Genomic DNA, 19295 nt, shown 5'->3' on the forward strand with positions numbered 1-19295 from the left:
AATTGTAGTAGTTGGTGTTAGAGAAGTTTGACTTTCAAGTGAGCCGCACAATAATATTAAATATAATTTGAGTTTATAAATTTTAAGATTATTAAAAATTTATATAGTCATTAATTTTAAAATTTGTAAAATTAATTAAGATACATATAAATTAGTATACACATAAATTAGTGTGGATATTCATATTAATAAAAAAATAATTATTATAATATTTATATGTCGAAAAACATGATGTGAAAGGATACAAAAACACAAAATTTTCAGAGTTAAAAAGGTTCTTTGAGAGTGGTTTATTCAGTACCAAAAGCACGTGATTATAATAAAAAAACAATTACAGCAAAGAAGCTTATAAAAAGATATACCTTATAGATATGTTATAATTTTATTTTTCTCAAGGTAGGTTGGCTCAAGTGTTTCAAACCAAAGCATGACATCAAGTCTTATTGTCATTTTGAAGAAAATGAACGAGTTGATATAAAACTTGTGATTTGTTATAATTTTAATTATAGGGATATTATTAATTTATGTATAAGTAATTTATAATTAAGTCACTTGTGTGTAAATGAATTGATAATTTCATATTGAATCCCAACCAAAAATATTATTTAATTTATTAAATATTAATTCATCTAGCTTTTTGTTTTTTCCACCAAGAACAAGGAGGAGGAAGAGAAAAACAGAAGTGAATTTCCAAAATAAAAGGATCTCTCAGAGCTGACAACCAACCAAATATATCTAAAAATGAACAAATAAAAGTTTTTTCTTGGTTGTCATTCTTGGATACAGCTGACCTCTCTTTGTCAAGCCCCGATTTTTTTTGGATCATAAGATTGACTTGAATCCTTCATTTTGTTTTGGTGGCCATCGATATCTGGCTGACCCGACTGTACTTGAAATGATGGTCTGTTAATATCTAATATATTCTTAAAAGTCTGAAAGCTGCCAATAATTAGAGGCAGCCTGTGAACTGCACGTTCAAATTAATTTCAATCTCTTTGATTCCTTGAAGGTTGTTTAGGGATAAAAATGGGTATTGATGCAAAGGAATTTCAAGCTTTCATGTGGGGAGTTGCTAAATTTTCCATAAATACTTGTACTGCATTGGCACAAAAATATCCCTTTGCTTCAGGTGTTTTGTTATCCTTGCTGATTTTATACTTGTTTCTTCCTTCAGTATTCTTTTTCTTGATTTATGCTCTACCATTTCTTGGCTGCACTGCTGTTTTTATCCATTATTATTTGAATACACAACGTCCCAAAATCCAACACGGGGATGAGAGGAAGGAACATGGGATCTCTTCTATTGAATCTCGGAGACTGTTGCAGAGAAATGTCAACAAGAACAATGATGAATCGGATGCACATGCTGTTAAAGAGGAAAAGGGTATGGTTTCCCCCATGATTTCAAATGATGAATTGATTGGCAGAACTGCCTTGGCCGAAGAAAAACCAAAAATAATCATGGAGGAGAAAGAAAGCCGTGCTTTGAATAGCGGAGAAAGTTCCTCTCACAATGTGTCCATCGGTGAGAATATTTCAGAACTCGGCCAGGTGCCAAATCCTGATGCTGTCTCATGTGATGGCTTTAATGAGCAGCCTACAAAACTTCAAGTTGGTGGTGAAGTGGAGTTGAAGAGCTCAAGCTCCGAAGCAGATGATGACGATGAAGAAGAAGAATCAGAAAAGGGTGGGGAAAACGCTGTACAATGGACCGAGTATGATCAAAAGAATGTCATGGATCTTGGGAATTCTGAGATAGAAAGAAATAGGAGGCTGGAGATGCTAATTGCAAGACGTAAAGCAAGAAAGTCGTTCAAAATGAATAGTATTGCCGGTTCAGGTCCAAGGCATCCTGTTATGGTTGCCAGAAGCAACACTTTCCACGTTTCTAAGAGTTCAGATGACCAAATACCCGGTTCAGCCCCTTCCATTCTGTTACCAACCAAAAATCCATTTGACCTTCCATACGACCCATATGAAGAAAAGCCTAATCTAATGGCTGACAGTTTCCACGAAGAATTTATGGCAGATCACCAGAAAGAATTTCCCTTCTGCAGGCATGAGAGCTTCTCTTTGGGAAATTCTTTCCAGGATAACAGGCAAGGTCAACACGAGGGCCGAGGATATTCTAGACATAAAATGCAATCAGGTAAGACAAACCCCGGTTTTACATTCTTCAGCAACCAAGAAAAATATACTACAAACTTCTGCTACCAAGGCTGAATCAATAAACTCTTTATGCAGGCAATAAGGGAAATCATGATCGGCTGGTTGATCATTTATTATTCCAAGATGGTGAAACCTTGCGCCGTAACTTAAGTGTTACTGATCTTGTGACAGAAGAAACCCAATCTTCCAACCAGGTAGCTAACAAACAGGAACGGGATGGAGAAGTTGGAACCACCAGGATCAAACTCATAGGTGAGAAGATGGAGCAATCTCATTACAAGGATCCAAGTTTAGGTAATGGAAGTGATATTCAAATGAACAAAGATGCGAATGCGATCAAGCACAAGAAAATTTTGTCAAACCCATCTTCTTCTGCAGAAGACATTCTTAATGCTAAGACAGCTGAAAATTCAGAAAGTATACAACCGACAACGTTCAAATTTCCCGAGGTGTTTTATGATCGGGCACCGAACTCTCTCCCTTGTCCAGTTCCTAAGGCTAGAGGTGTAGCTGAACCTTCGTATGATTCCAGCCCTTCTGCAATTGACAACACGAGAATGGAGGAACATTTCTTTTACAAGCTCAAGCCTGGGCATACCCCTAACCACTCCATAGCTTCTGACATGCAAGTGGAGGTCTCAGAAATTGGTTCACCCCCTCTGACTGAAGATGGAACTGCTTCATCCAATGATGACGAGTCCTTGATTTATGATGGGGATAGCGAGAACGAATTCACTTCTGGGAGTGAAGAACTGTGGGGTGCTTCACCACTTGCACCAAAAGTTCAAGAACATGGAAAGGCACCTGGACAAATATACGAGGAAGGGGAAGAGGGTATGACAGAAGTAGAGTTCTCAAGGGTCTGGGACGAACCCGAGAATCCAATTTCATCATCAATGTGGCCGTTATCATCTTCAAGAGCTGAAATATCTCAAGAGGATCAAGCCCATTCAATGAAAATTGATCCTAAACTATCTAATCATGTCAAGGACGAAGTTGATGAAGTAAGGGAGCAGAGGCCTTCTAATGCTTCTGATGTGGACGAAGTTGAAGAAGTAAGGGAGGAGAGGCCTTCTAATTCTTCTGTAGTTCCACCTGAACATTCCCTGGAAGGAACGCGGTTGATGGAGGGTTCAATGGCTCACTCGCCTTCTGAAGTGTACTTTCCGGAACCGCAGGTCAGTCAATGATTTTAATGATACAATAGAGTGTTATGGTTTGTGAATGAACTTGGATTAAATTACAATTTCTGTTTTATGTGTGCACGATAATCTTCTGATAGCTTTTAGTGAAGAAACAAATCTATAACTAATACTCTGGTAAACAATTTATTGTTGTGCTTATTGTCTATCCAATTTACAACCTTAGTGAATCAATTCTTCAACGATCTTTCAGCAAAATTAGAACATAATAGTTTTTATATGCCAATTCATCTTTCTCTAAATTAAGAAAATAATTAGAAAAAAGCTGCTGGACTCATCTTTGCTACTCCGTAAATAAAACAGGAATCACCGAGTGGTTCTGGGAATTCTGCAGAAGAGAAGAAAACGAATTGCGATGCAAATGAAACAGTCACATATGATGATAGGGAATATTTGAAGTCAAATGAAAACAGACATGTTGGAGCTGAAAACTCCATTATGCAAGAAGTTTTAGGCAATCTATCAGAACAAGCTGAGGGAAGTAATTCAACATCTAATAGCATTATCAAGATCGAATCATTGTTTAACTCTGAGAAGTATGTAGAGGGCATAGGTGACGAAACTTACAATGTAAATGATTCAACGTTCCCCATAAGTGATCTCTTAGAAGACTCGAAATCAAATGAAGAAAGAGATAGTGGAGCTGAAAGAGTCATGCAAGCAGTCATAGGTGATTTGTCACAACCAGCTGTGGAAAGTAATTCAGAATCTAGTAATCATATAGAGAGTAAATCATTGAATTCTCCTGAGAAGTCTAGAGAGGAGGCAAACATCAACAATGTGAATGACCCACCAGTTCAAATTAAGGATCGTGTTGAAGACTTCAAAGATGTCGAACGAGATTCTGAAAGGCTGACAGAAGATTCAGACATTCAGAGCATTTTAATGCCAGTCGAAGCTGAAGACAACCCGACATCAACTCAAGGCAGTAAAGAAGATCAAAGTACAATAGAAGTTGGAGTTTCTGTGGTAAACCAACCTTTTATTGATCCAACTACATCAGCCACCCTGCCAGAATTTGTGGCTGAACAAGTTTCTAACAATTCAAGTTTATCCTCGTCTCCAAAGTCTGTTTTAGCATACAGGATCCCAGCAGATATAGGTTCTTCATCAGATTTCAGTCAACTGGTGGCCACTGATATGGAGGAAAATTTACTTATGACCGCAACTCAGGATACCAGTCTTGCGGTAAATGATTCAATAGATCACCCATCTATTGATAGAAAATCTGAAAAATCTGAGGTCAGTGATACTTTAGAAGCAGAAACAAAATTAGGGTTTATTTTTATGAAGGGAATCCAGTAAAATTGCATTCACGTATATTTATTTTTTCACATATCATCTTCTACTACTTGCTACTGTGATTGAATCCTTGTAAATTTAAATGATCCATTCTCCTCTCTCGCATGCATGCATACAACAGTTGTTTTGACATTAGTATAGAGGCAGAAAGGCCTATTTTAGTAAGAAACCTGAACTAGATGCATCATTATTGAGCAGGAACCATATGACACTCAAGGGAAGTGTACTGAAGAAGCCATTGACATGGAGAACATGGATGGATTAGTGCTTGATGATGAGCAAATCAAGGAGAATTTAAAATGTAGGAAAAACATAGAATACGAATCAGAAACATTGATCAGTAACGAGGCTTCTGTAGAACTGTCAAAACCACTTGAAGAACCCCAAACTGCTGATCATCTTGAAGGTGCATCTGCAATACTTGTGGACAATGAAGCAAGCATTAACGTATCAAAACCAGATGAGGAGCATGTCAGTTCAAAAGTTCCTGGAGTTATAGTAGAAAAGGAGGTAGTAACATGTCATAAGATTAAGTTCCCTACATTGTTCTGCTTATCATATTGCACTTGTTCCATCTTAACGCGATGGATATTTTTACTGCAATTTTTCCTTTTTTCTTGTAAATTCCGCACGAAAGAATTATCTTAACAAACTTTTAGCAAGAAAAAATAATACCATGAAAAACTAACCTATGTTTCATTGAATAGGAGTCAATAAATCCTCCAAGAGATGTTGCAGGAGAAGTTAATCACATCAGCGATGTTAGTGATCCATCAATAAATAAGAACGACGAGTTGGAGAAGTCAAAGTCTTTTGAAGGCAGTGAAGGTGAACCTGATCAATTTTCAACTGGACATGAGATATTTGTGGAACCACTAAAACCAGCCAATATTACTTCCCTAGATGGCCATGAGTACAGTCCTGGAGTATTAACTGAAAATGAAACAATTGTCGCATCATCTCAAGCAATCGAGGAAGTTGATAATTCAAGAACCAGCAAGGAAACTGATGAGTTTGGAACACAAATAGCAGACGAGGAAATTGAAGACTTGTTAAAGCCAGGAGAGGCTGTTGTCTCCTCAGAAACCACTAAGGATGTCCAAGGTGACCCTAAAGATTTAATTGATCAAAAGGCTGTCCTTAACCCATCAACACCAGCTGTTGATGACGACAACATCTTAGTGACTCCTGAAGCAAAGGTAATACGATGCTTTTAAATAGTGTTTTTCCTTGTAACTCGTTCTACTGCTAAAACGAGTGCTTGAGGGTGGGGATGGAGGTGGCTTAGCTTCTGAAGCTGCCATGAAATGGAACTCCGGTTGTAAAGATTGGCATTTCTTTTCTTTTTCCTCTTATTCTTGAAATTAAATAGAGCATGGATTTTGGTACACTTTCATTTTCCTGTCTCTTGAAAATAAGTTGTTCTCTATTGCTTTCTCAGGTATATATTGAATACTAGCAACTCCTTTCCAGCAAGTTCATTCCAGTATTATTATTTGCTTAGAATTCTTTTTCGAAAAATTTATGTTTCTTTTGACAAAATTCTAGCCTTTATTGTACAAAGACATCAAGAAATGCAAGCACACTAAAATTCTCTACTTATTTCCCTGTGATATTGACCGGGACTGTATATTCCTCATTTCCAGGACTCTGCAGCTGACACTATTCATAATGTGAATGAATCAGAGATGAGTGAATTTATCAGCAACGAGAAGTTCAAGCATGTACAAGACAGTGAAGACGAATCTCAAAGATTAGATAGACAAGAGGATATCATGGAACCGCTTAAAGCATTGGAGGTTACAAACTCAGAATCCATCAGAAATATTGAAGGTGAATCAAAAAAATTCGCTGACGATGAAGTTAATGTCACCATCCCATCGCAGCCAGAAGGGGAAATTAATAGTTCAGATGACAGAGAAAAAACGGAGGATCCTGGAAAGTCAACTGTTCAGGAGAATGGTATGGACATATCCGAGGCAAGCAGGGGTAACGATATTGCAAGGGCCGTTGAAGATAACAAAGATAAATCTGAAGACAAAACTGAGATCAATGGATAGAATCACCGATCATAGAAGCACTGAAACACAAGAGCAAGTGACCGCTATACGAAGCAGCTTGAGGTAGTATATATATAATGGAAAATATTAAACCCGTCTCTCCAGAAGCAGGTTACGTTTTTTATTTTATTTTATTTTTCCCTGTAAAAATTTACGCCGAAGGAGTTAAAATGCCATTAGTTGTCGAGCTAATCTGACAACAACTGACAGGGTTAAAACGTTAGTGTATCTCATTCTCCTCAATATTGCCGATTTTCCAGTGTTGCTCTTTGTAAAGTAAATAGAAAGTTTTTCTGTGAATCAGATCACGTCTCAGCTTTTTTCCTGCATACACAGATGATACATATTTATGCATGCATATTTGAGCATATATCTTTTTATCGTTCTAAATATACCATTTTTCATTTGATTTACGAAACACAAGTCCTGATCTAGTGTCGGAAAGATTGTAGAGCGCTTTTCTAAATCATTTCTGGTATCTATCTTCGTAAGATACATCAAAGATCTTTTAATTAAGTGTTGCATGAGCAAAATCAGAGATAATAATGAGTCAGGTCAAAGTTATCCATTAAGATTTTTTTTTTAAAAAAATTATCTATAATTTGAGTCCTAGATGCTGAGCTTGAGTGAGAGATTTGAGGAGTTAGTTAAAAATTCAAATTCAAATCTCTTATCTTACACTACATAAATAATAACAATCAGCTAATTCAAAATAACTTTTAAAAAATATTATCCAAATGTTGTCCTTAAACTTTTTTTTGTTTTGATTTAGATCTTAAATCTAAACTTGTGCTGGTAATATAGTCATTCCATCAAGTTTGATAGCAAATGCCTTTCTTTTATCAAATCACTTGATCAGGAGTGTTGATGGAAGGATAAAAAATTAAACTGAAGGACTATATTGCTGGTCAAAAACATGGGATTAGTACCTAAATCAAAATGAAGAAAAAAAAAGAATCAATCTTCTCTTGACCGAGATTTCAGGATGATATTTAACTAGTTAATCTTCATTCAATCCAACCTTACAATTCATAGCTGATATCCTTGCTGAAAAACTGATCATAACAAAAGTGACTAACTAAACTCACAATCATGGCTGGTTTATCCATGGCTGAATCAGGTGGTGGCCGAGACTTGCCTTCCAAGCTTACATGGCAGGTCTTCATTTGCTGCATCATTGCAGCCTCCGGTGGTCTCATGTTTGGTTATGATATTGGCATTTCCGGTACGACTCATTTTCCGTGTTTCGTTATCTTTGAGATTTAAGCATTTAAATTTGTAGCATTAAAAATCTTCCTGTTGTTGTTTTTATATATGTTTTTGTAGGAGGAGTGACGTCAATGGATGATTTCTTGGAGAAGTTCTTTCCGAGTGTTTATCTCAAGAAGCACGAGGCAAGAGAGGATAACTACTGCAAATATGATAACCAATTTCTTCAGCTCTTTACATCTTCACTCTACCTTGCAGCTATTGTTTCTAGTTTTATAGCCTCTTTCTTTTGCAAGAAATTCGGCCGAAAACCCACTATTCAAGCCGCTTCCATCTTCTTTCTTGCTGGAGCCGTTTTAAACGCTGTTGCAGTGGAACTTGGCATGCTGATTGCTGGAAGGATTTTTCTAGGTGTTGGAGTTGGATTTGGCAATCAGGTATGCAGTTCAATCCGTAAACCAACTAGCTTTCCATTTTTCCAGATTCGTTCTTCATTCTCTTTTCAATTTATGTACTATCTGCTGCTTTCTATTAGTTCTTACACAGAGAAGGTGAATGCAGGCGGTGCCTTTGTTCATATCAGAAATCGCACCAGCAAAATATAGAGGAGGCCTTAACATTTGTTTTCAGTTGCTAATCACAATAGGCATTCTGATAGCAAATCTGATCAATTATGGTACTTCAAAAGTGCATCCTTATGGCTGGAGAATTTCCCTAGGGTGCGCTGCAGTGCCCGCTATAATTCTCGCCATTGGATCTCTTGTAATCATGGAAACCCCCACGAGCCTTTTAGAGCGGGGAAAGAATGAAGAAGCTCTGCGTGTTTTAAGGAAGATTAGAGGTGTTGACAATGTAGACAAAGAATATGCAGAGATTTTGAATGCTATTGAATTGGCCAAACAAGTCAAACACCCTTACAGAAATCTCATGAGTCGGTCTAATAGGCCTCAACTTGTTTGTGGCACTGTTCTTCAATTCTTCCAGCAGTTCACTGGAATCAATGTTGTGATGTTTTATGCCCCAGTGTTGTTTCAGACTATGGGTTATGGCACTGAAGGGTCACTACTGTCAGCTGTAGTCACTGACTTGGTCAATGTACTATCCACATTGGTTGCAGTTTTTCTTGTTGATATTATTGGAAGAAGGGTTTTGCTCATAGAAGCTTGTCTTCAGATGCTTGCTGCCCAGGTAAGCAAAACAGACAGTTGACAATATTTCTGAGCTTCATCTGCATTGTTTAGTTATTTCTGACTCTGGTCGTTGTTCCCTTTCTTCTTTTGTATGTAGTCCATAATGGGAAGGATTCTTGCTGTGCATTTGAAATCTGCCAATATCATGCCGAAAGGTTCTGCAAAGCTTGTGGTCATCTTGGTCTGTGTATTTGTGTCTGGTTTCGCGTGGTCATGGGGTCCTTTGGGCTGGTTGATTCCCAGTGAAATCTTCCCTCTGGAAACAAGAAGTGCTGGTTTCTTCTTCGCTGTTAGCATGAACATGTTTTGTACCTTCCTTGTTGCTCAAGCATTCCTCACCATGCTATGCCACATGCGATCTGGGATTTTCTTCTTCTTCGCTGCCTGGATTGTTGTCATGGGTATTTTTGCTATTTTCTTTCTTCCTGAGACGAAGGGGATCCCAATTGACGAAATGAATGAAAGGGTATGGAAGAAGCATTGGTTCTGGAAGAGGTACTATGAGGATTCTGATATTAAAAAGAGAAGCCAGGAAATTCAAGATAAATCAGAGGGAGAATCATTAGAATAAAATGCGTTGTTTAAATTAATCTCGTTATATTATCATCGTTTTCCTTTGATCTTGTTCTCTTTTTTAGGACACTTAATAAGTTGGTTTCCTGTTGTTTTCTTCTTCTTGTTTGCCGAGATAGAGGCATTTGGTAAAATTATAAATAAAATCTTTTAAAATATTTAAGAAATATTTTTATTATTATTTTTATGTATATCTAATATGAGCAATTTTTATTTTGTATATAAAACTTTTTATTAAATAAAGATAATTTTTATTTTTATTAAATGTGAGCTGGGGCAATTGCCCAAGTTGTAGATATAGCTCTGCTGTCTGTCATAGATCATCGAAACAATTTCATACACCAATTACCCCTCTGAAATTGGGCCTTTTTTTCTGGGCTACAAATGGGCCTATGCTGCTGTATGGATCATTTGCTGGATCTTGACAGGTTCACGCTGTTGCCATCAGTGGCAAATTTCCTTAATTCAACACTTGTGGGTTTATTGTAGATTATGCTATTCAAGTGCTCCCAGAGCCAACCATCATAAACTTGATTTTGACATCAAATATGGAACAATGGTATATGATCCCTTTTCAGTGCATGGGAATTGAATCTAATGTTTATGTTTAATTTGACATCAAATCTAATTAATGATGCCATTAAAGAAGCAGTGGGAGAGGAAACCAAAGTGATTTATGAGAAAAATCCGTCACCAGACACCTTAGCTGGCCCAAGATCTTTCTTATGCCATTGCAACTGTAGGTGAAGCTCCTTATGCAGAGTTCAGTGGTGGCAATTCAGAGCTTGTGATCCCCTCCACTGGAGCTGATACAATAAGCTCGGTCGCTGATGAATTAAATCCCCACGTTGGTTGTTCTGGTATCTGGAAGACCTTTGGTTATAGAACCATGGCTCTTGGAAAAGATAGATGGTTTAATTGCTGCTTGGTTGCCTGGAACTGAAGGATGAATTTAGCGGAGAACTGCCAGTGACATGGTTTAGAAAGGTTGAGCAATTGACGACGAATTCCAGAGATATTTCATATGAACCTCAATCTTGATTCGGCATTGCGCTAGCATGCAAGGTGGACAATTCTTTTGACTGAATAAATTGAAAGATAAGATAGGCCTAAGGTCCAATATTTTGAGCCTAAAAAGGCAGCAAACAGGGGCTCTATCATCAAATGCCTTAAACCAGGATGCAAATTCTCGGTGGCCCATGTTCGTATTTTCTCCAAGTGGTTCCACCGTCTCGATAAACAAGAGAGAAAGATAACAGAGATGACACTAATAAAGTGAAAATCTCTGTCAAGAAAAGAGAAGGGAGTTCAGAAGACTATGAATTGCAGCATCAGATTCGCAACCAAAGTAATCTATCATGGTATATTCCTTTTACTCAACCATTTGCTTTTGTCCCATATGCCTCTAATTGTGGTATTGGGGTGGGAATTAGATATTAATGCCAAGGGTATAATGCATCTTCTGCTTTCCTTCTTTTCACTAATGTGTCAAATAAGTCCTCATTAAGTAATCTATTCGCTCTTCTTTTCATTGATGTTATGGATATAATGCATCTCTGAGGACTGGATAAGCTGTGTGGGGAATCAAAATTACTTCAGCTGGTAACCTCACGAACCTTTTCAACCTGTAGCTACGTGGAATTAAGACAAAACTTACCTGTAATGTGAGTATTTCAATGCCACTTTAATTATGAGAATTATATTCTATCGTATAAATATCTTTATAAATTTTATCAAGTTGATACAAAGAATCCCAAATTAAAAAAGAGAAAGAAAAATTCATATTTTTACAACAATAAAACTACTTTTGCACATCAATCATGTCCCTATATATATATATTAATACTTTTTTTAGTAATTCTTTTAAATACTTGGATCAGGCTCATGTCTAATGAATAAACCAGACCTAACCCAATAACCAATAAGCTAGAAAACTAGAGCTGCATTTATATCTGAAAGATCATCAAGTATATTTCTACTAAAACCATTCGAGGAATAAGAATATAGTCGAGAAAACAGAGAGCAAGTAGATAACCGAAAGTTGTAAATAATTGACATAATTTTTGTGGTTGTAGGTGGTAACTTGTAGCCAGTTAATGTCTTGATTGAAAGAGGAATAAAGTGAATGGAGGTGCTTTCATATGCAAGTTGCAGAGAGGTTTCTCCTCCTTTAGAAAAAGCAGAGTGGCTGTTTTTGAGAAAAAGCTAGCAGGACTGGCCATTTTGCTACCAGCAATGAAACTGTAACACATGAATGAGCTCATGGAATTCTGTCAAGTTACCTGCATATGCTGTCTTGTATTGGATGGACTGGATTGAATGACAGAAGCTATATGCGAGGTAAACGGATGGTTGCTAGGCTCTCATTATGTTTCCTCCATTAAAGCAAAATTAAATGCCACTCGTAGTGCCACAAATGTAAGAGTAGCAAACGCTTGGTTTTAACAACAGTCATTCTAATGTGTTCTACTTACGGTTAGAATCAAGTTTTTTTTAATATATATAAAAAATTAAACATTATTAATATGTTTTCTAATAAAAAATTAAATATAAATTCAAAATTTTTTATATATTGAACATCATTTTAAAATATTGATAAGATAATTTATTGAATGGTATTTTTTTAAAATATTAAAACATTGACATGTTAGATTGATTTGGATTAACTTGTTAAATATGTGACTATTATAAGATAATAATAACCCTACAGAAATCAAATAAAAATAAATCATGAAGGTCAATTCTTAATCAATTCAATGTTGAATGATAAAATTAAAAAACATATTAAATAATAAAAAAGAACAAAAAAATTACTCGAGTCAACTCGAGTTAACCTACGACCCCGGTCATGAAATCAAATAACCCCAAAAGAAAAGATATGAAGCCCAATTTCCAACCAACCCAATATCAAATGATGAAATTAAAAAAAATAAAATAATCAAATTCAACTCGAGCTAACTTCTTAAACCCGTGATCTGGGTCATGAGACCAATATAACTTTATAAAAAGCAATAAAAAAAAATCATTAAGCTCCATTTCTAACTGATTCATTGTTGAAGGTTGAAATTGATAAAAACAACTAAATCCATGAGATCGGGATAACTCTAAAGAAAAAAAGAAAAAAAATCACGAAACCATATTCTAAAACAACCTAATAATGAAGGATAAAATTGAAAAAAAAAATCCATAAAAAGATTGAGTTGTCGGATGATGAAATTGAAAAGAAAAGGAGGACTCGAGAAAATAAACCGAGTTAACCTGGGTCAACCTACCAAACTCGTGACCCGAATTATAAGATTGAGATAACCTCATAGAAAGAAAATTATTCAATTAAAAAAGAATTAAAAAATAAACATGATCAACCCAAGTTAACATGTCAAACCCACGACCCGAATCATAAGATCATGATAACCATATAGTAAGCAAATAAAAAAAAACACTATGAATTTTAATTTTTAACTAACCCAATGTTGAAGGATGAAATCAAAAAAAATCAATTAGAAAAAACAGTAAAAAAATGACTCGAGTCAACCTCAGTTAATCTATTAAACTCGCGACCTGAGTCATGAGATCAGGATAAATTCATGAAAAACAAATAAAGAAAAAATTATGAAGCCCCTCCCAATAGATTTAATATTAAAAGTTAAAATTGAGAAGAAAAAAAATTCACGAGACCAATATATAACCCAATAAAGAGAAAATAAAAAACAATTATAAAGAACAATTTTCAAAACAAGATTAAATGATAAAATTGTAAAAAAAATAAAAAATAAAAAATAAAAAAAATTGGGTTGTTAAAGAATGAAATTAAAAAAAAATAAAAAAATAAAAAAATAATATTTAAATAAATAGTATTTAATGGGTGTGACTATTTGATTTAGTCATATTTAAAACGGGTAGTAGAGTTCATGTTTTACCTTGCCAACTAAAGAAAGTAAAGGGACAAAAATACCTATGGAACACATGAAATTAATAAATTGCTGTCAAACAAAATTAAGTTGAAATGAAACTTTAAACTCAATAAATGAACTTTATTTTTCCACTTGCATCTCTCAACTGAACTTTTTGATGATAGTTATAGCTCATCAATCATCATTGCTATGATGATTAACTCAACACAATGAAATGGATGATGAAATCAAAGCCATTACCATCACCATCTTAATGAAAAGCAAAACTTTTTGCCTCTGTGGCATGATAAATCATTAATTCAACACCATGATTGATTCACAAGAAGATTATCTGTGTGCCGAGAGAGAGAGGGAAAGGGATGCATAACCTACCATGATAGTTGAGCAGAAGGGAGTTACTTCACTGAGATTTTATTGCAGAAGCAGTCATCAATCATCATAACCAGGTTGTCTCATTTGGCAGTAGTCAGTAATTAGTTCAGTTTAAGCAATCAATTAGCAACAAGTTTCTTCTTTTTAAAGAGTGAAGGATACTTACTGTGTGCTTGTTAGTGTGCTCTGATGCTGTGATAGCATGTAATTTTAATATTAATAAAAAAATATTAATTTAAAGTATTTTTTAAGTAAAATATATTTCTAAAACACACGAAAAAACAAAAATGCAGCAGCTGCTACAATTTGAGACACTCGGGGTCAAATGAAAATTCCCCCACCAAAGGAGAATCTGTGTGTCCACTTGAAGTGTATAAAATGATCAACTAGACAGATTAAAAAAACATAAAGAGCATTTGAGGGTCTAGTTCAGTGGTCAACAGTGTGACTTGTTCCGTTCCCGTCCCGAGTTCGATTCTTTATGTGCACGTCTATCACCCTCGCGGTGCCTTACCTGTTTACTGGACTTGCAGGATGTTCAGTGGGCCGTGGGGAATAGTCGTGGTGTGTGCAAGCTGGCCCGAACACCCCACGATAATTAAAAAAAAAAAAAGAAAACATAAAGAAAAGAAGTAACCTTTCCACATTGTGAAAAGCTAGATATTGTGTCTCCTTAGGTGGGGTTCATAACCAAGCTTCTGATAACACTGAAATCATCATGATGTTTTATTTAGTTGGATGAACCGTACAATCAGGATCCCAAAACAGTGATGCTTTCATGAAATTACAACATTCTTCGGCAAGTAGCCCTGCCAGCAAGCATTTACAATCAAATCTAGTGCGCGAGGTAACATCTTAAGATAAGCTAGCTCAATAAGCGAGTTCGGAGCGAAGGATGTACGGATTCCTTTATTAATCAAGGACAGAGGTAATCTGGCCTGAATCTAACTTGGTACTCTGGTATCGTAATTTAAGCAATAATCTATACACCAGAGAAGGATCTTCTTCTATTAAAGAGAATCTTTCGAGAAAGATCTGTAATGGAGAAAGATTACTTGAGGAAAAATTAAAGGACCAAGGAAAAAGAGAAGGGAATTGACACATGATGTTTCAGTAAGTGGAATGGGGAGTCAGCCTCGACTACTGTTTGAAAGGTCAAGCCCGGTCAAAAAGACCATTCTTTGTGTACAATGAATGGCTAGTGAAACGAGCTGAGGGGTTTACAGGAAAAGTAGGTAGCTTGAGACCACAGGAGTCCAGCGTGAAGTGCTCTGTGACTCGGCCAGTATGATGTAAGCATTCAGGTTACTTGTTCGGCATTCCAATATTCTTAACTGTGGAGTGAGTTTGGACTTCCTCGGCAGAAGTGAAGCACCTCATAGGTTGTTCACAAGCCATACGTGATACTACCAAGCAAGAGGCAGTAGTTTCTCGAATTCAAGTACAGCTGCAAATTCTGGAGTTCTGCTAATAAGTTGGCTAAAATGGTGATCAACTATTGAGCTAAAAGACTGGAGAAAATGAGAACAAAATACTGAAAAGCTCGAAGACCCTCCTGCCTGTTGGATTCAAGCTTAAAGATGTGTTTGTTCTGAGTAAAATATTTCTTATAGAAATGTTGAAATGTTGAAATGAGTAATGATATTCAAAATATTGTGATAGTATAATAATTATGATGTGATGTGATCATTGAGTGGTGGTGTTAGTTGTGGTGGTTTGAGGGAGAGGCGGTGGAGGCACTTGTGAAAGTGGTGGTGCAGTGGTAGGGTGGTAGTGGCGATCCATGAAGATGACGGTGAGGTAATAGTGATAATTGAGATAATTAGAAAATAATATCAGAAGGAGATTAAATTATGTGTGTATTACAGTCCATAAAATATAATATTTTATAAAACAGAATGTTTTGCAATAAATGAGTTAAATTTATAAATTAACCATGTTAAGTAATTTTTATATAAAAATAGGATAAAAAGAAAAAACATTTTATGCAAAATATACTGCACAAAACAAAAACAAACACCGTTTTAATTGCTGATCTTTTCACGGACACAACCATTACACATGTCATGACCTTTTTCCGTACATCAACAACTATACAAGCAGGTCTAGCATGGAAGATGCTCATATCATGTTGGTTCCTTTATTACATTCTCTCCACCTTAGCTTGGAAATCCACGTGTTTGCTTATTGGCCTGTGCAAATCTCTTCCTGCACGCATTTATTCTTATCTTGGAGGAACCATCTTTAAGGTATCAACTCTCAAGTAAAGGGGGGTAGGCGCGCAACTAGCAAGTCTAACTCTCACTTCAAGACAAGTTCCTGCACTCTTCTTAAACAAGATCCACAGAACAAATTCCCCATGCCCATCTGCATGAGGTCACCACTCCCTGCAGCTTTGCAGAGCGGGTGCTCTTAAAAACAAGGATAACCAGCCTCAGTTTAGCAATCCGGATATTGAATTCAAGCAGAACAGAATCCTGTCCCCTCCAAGTTCACGTCCTATTGACTAGACTTCTCGATGGCATGTACACAAAAGACCAGAGTAAAGGAAAAAGAAAAGACAGAAAATAAGGCACAAACACAACTGTACTGCTGAAAAGAAGCCATGGAGCCATGAGCCATGGATTAAAAAAGAAAAAACATACTCTCATCCATGGGGGTAGTAGTGCGCTGATGGCATCTGAAAACCCATGGTTTGCTGTCTAATGTAAGAGTCATGAAAAGCTCCTCTAGGCAGATTTTGGCCTTGCATTTTAAGCCCATATGAGCTAATCCCGTAAGGAGCAGACATGAACATATTTGCATTTGTTGAATTAAAAGCTAAGGTTCCTCCACCGTTGGGTTGATTCCATTGAAAATGTGTTCTAGGCATGGCAGCAGAATTGGGCTGCTGAGAAATCGACCCAGGTTGATCAGGTGAAGGTCTTTTATTGTCCGGTGATGGAGTTCTCGCGTCGTTGAGATTGACAGTTGTTATATCATGAATACTGGCTCTCCTCTTATCTTTCCCTCCAGAAAGCTGCCTGATAAAATACTTCTGCGCATGACTAGCTACCTGAGTCGGCGTTCTACTGATAACAAAATTGCGAGATATGTTTCTCCAGTCCCCCTTGCCATACTTCTTCAAGCCCATCAGAAACAGCCTGCGGTAGTTCAATTGTTAGGTCCCACTGATTTGTGCTTGGAACAAGCCATTACAAATACCTTAACTCCAAAGCAATAACTTAAAACATATAATGGGAACTGGCAACCACAAGTAGCAAAGTACAAGTCTGATAAAGATGTATCCACAGAGAATGAATTTCAAGATTCTACTACAGCCATGCTCTCCTCTAGATTAGATTCTTTCACAGATTATATTCTCAACCACAACCTATTCAAGTAATATGGCTTATTACCATATTACATTCAATTCACTGGCCTTGAAAATACAATGAAAAACAAGAAGAATTTTCACATTAATTCCATTTTAAGCAGAAAACTGACCAATAATATGAACACATAAATACATACACGTGAATGTATGGAAACTTACTTGTGCTCTTCCTCTGTCCATGGAACACCTTTCTTTCTCTCCTGATCAGCAGGTCGACCTGTTGAAGATCTCTTTCCACCAAGGCCATAAGATTGTTTAAACCCATCATAGCCATTGCCATCAACCCAATCCAATGTGAATGGAGAGGTGCTATATCCAGGAACTGGAATCAGCCCTGCCTCTATGTAGCTAACATCAAGTTCTAATTCCTTGTACTGCTTTATCACATCCCCTACTGTCTTCCCTGGAATCATAGCTGCCACCTTGTGCCATCTATCAGGAGTGTCCTCGTCATAAAGTGCAAGAGCATTCTCAAACGCCTTGTTCTCTGCTGGAGTCCATTTTGTGTTCTTGCTCTCTTCTAGTAGCCAATTCGTGCTCGAAAGATACGATGCGGGAGATAGAATTCCCATTTCCCACTTCATTGTATCAGAAATAAGGTAACATGCCAATGAATTCAAACAAATTCACAGTTGCTTGATTAAAGAAATTGGCTAGAGAAGTTGGATTTATGAAGGAGAGGAGAAACAGAGGGGGAGAACCCAGCAGAGGAAATGCAGAGATGTGGAAGTTTCACCACAGAAATATCAGTGTTAGATCAAGAAGCATTTGCAAGGAATCAGAATAGCTTTTTATGTGTAGTCAAGCCACTCGGGAATCTGCAAAGGAACAAACTTGTTTTAAAACAAAAACAAAAGCTAAGAAAATTTGGCACAAGCAGTCTAAAAATAAAACAACAAGCTAATTAAACCCTAAAACCACCGGTGAGATCTGAACTTGGCTCTAAAAACTTTCTAAAGAAGCAAATATATGAACCACCGAAAAACAATAACACCTGACAAAAAAAAAAAGGACAAGAATTCCAAAAGAGGAAAGCTTGTAAGTGAAAACAGCTTCAATGAATTTGATAACCCAAAAAGGGAAAGACAGAAAGAAAGAAACTTGGAGATGAGTAAAAAAACAGGCTGAGATTTGAGAAGTTAACTGGATTCGGGGCAGTGAAAGCAAAAAATAAAAGCTGGGAAAAGATCTTTTGTTTCCTCCTTTTCCTTGAGGTCCGAGCGACAGAGAAAAGAGGAGAAGAAAAAGAAAAAGTGGGCAGAGTGACGCCAGTGAGTAGGAGAGAACAGAAACAGCAGCAGTAATATAAAGCACAAAAGCAAGGTATCACCTTAGCTAGCTTCAAGGAATGAATCTGAGTTTTAATTCTTATTTTCTTTTGAGGCTAAAATCTTGAGGCAGAATGAGAGGGAGAAGCTGGGATTGGAGGTGGTGAATTGTTATTGGCTGGTATGGGGTCTGTCGATCCTGCAACTTAATGATTTTTTTTTTTCTAATTGTCAGTTTATCTGTTTTTTTTTATTTTATTTTCTATTAAGGTGTTTGGTGTCTTGAATTTTTGAAAACATTTTTCTTTTCTTTTCTTTTCAATATAAAAACAATAACAACTAGCACACTAGGTGGAGGAATAATATAATTAATAAATGTTATAATATTGAGAATAATAATATTTTAAAAAAATTATTAAAATAAATCAACATAAGTTTTTTAAAAAAAAAAACAGTTTCACATGCCCAACAATGATATTTTAATATAATTAAAAAAATCTTGATAAAATAAATACAACAATATTAATAAATATTATCAACTATAATAGTCACAAACAAATGTATAATTGAATATTTATATTATTTTTAATTTGAAAAACAACTTTAAAAAAATAAATAATAGTAGTAAAATATCAAAAGAGATGAAGAAATATTTTTTTAAAA

At 36.1% G+C, this 19295-nt stretch overlaps 3 protein-coding genes across 7 annotated transcripts; 2 read left to right on the top strand and 1 right to left on the bottom strand.

Annotated features, from left to right (window-relative positions):
• The first annotated feature begins 868 nt into the window (after window positions 1-868).
• LOC133698325 (uncharacterized) lies at window positions 869-7036 on the top strand. 2 transcript variants are annotated; one of them, XM_062121210.1, is made up of 6 exons: window positions 869-2149; window positions 2245-3347; window positions 3675-4613; window positions 4872-5183; window positions 5381-5872; window positions 6320-7036. In XM_062121210.1, exons 1-6 carry the CDS (start codon window positions 1027-1029, stop codon window positions 6731-6733), a joined length of 4383 nt encoding a protein of 1460 aa, XP_061977194.1. In that variant the 5' UTR covers window positions 869-1026; the 3' UTR covers window positions 6734-7036. The 2 variants fall into 2 exon arrangements, with proteins under 2 accessions (XP_061977194.1, XP_061977202.1); XM_062121218.1 differs by lacking the exon at window positions 4872-5183.
• Window positions 7037-7168: 132 nt separating this feature from the next.
• Window positions 7169-9866, top strand: LOC133698337 (sugar transport protein 8-like). Its single transcript, XM_062121229.1, has 4 exons — window positions 7169-7958; window positions 8060-8379; window positions 8504-9130; window positions 9230-9866. The coding sequence occupies exons 1-4, from the start codon at window positions 7826-7828 to the stop codon at window positions 9701-9703; spliced, it is 1554 nt and encodes a 517-aa protein (XP_061977213.1). The 5' UTR covers window positions 7169-7825; the 3' UTR covers window positions 9704-9866.
• A 6131-nt stretch (window positions 9867-15997) lies between these two features.
• Window positions 15998-18847, bottom strand: LOC133673650 (transcription factor DIVARICATA-like). Of its 4 annotated transcripts, none has more exons than XM_062094515.1 (3): window positions 18695-18847; window positions 17524-18182; window positions 15998-17131 (listed from the first exon to the last, which is right to left on the bottom strand). In XM_062094515.1, the coding sequence occupies exons 2-3, from the start codon at window positions 17946-17948 to the stop codon at window positions 16636-16638; spliced, it is 921 nt and encodes a 306-aa protein (XP_061950499.1). In that variant the 5' UTR covers window positions 17949-18182; window positions 18695-18847; the 3' UTR covers window positions 15998-16635. The 4 variants fall into 4 exon arrangements, with proteins under 4 accessions (XP_061950499.1, XP_061950491.1, XP_061950483.1 ...); XM_062094507.1 differs by having other exon boundaries at window positions 18509-18835; XM_062094499.1 differs by having other exon boundaries at window positions 17524-18358; window positions 18509-18835.
• Window positions 18848-19295: the final 448 nt, after the last annotated feature.

This window comes from Populus nigra, chromosome 1 (genome assembly GCF_951802175.1).
Source record: "Populus nigra chromosome 1, ddPopNigr1.1, whole genome shotgun sequence".
NCBI lineage: Eukaryota > Viridiplantae > Streptophyta > Magnoliopsida > Malpighiales > Salicaceae > Populus > Populus nigra.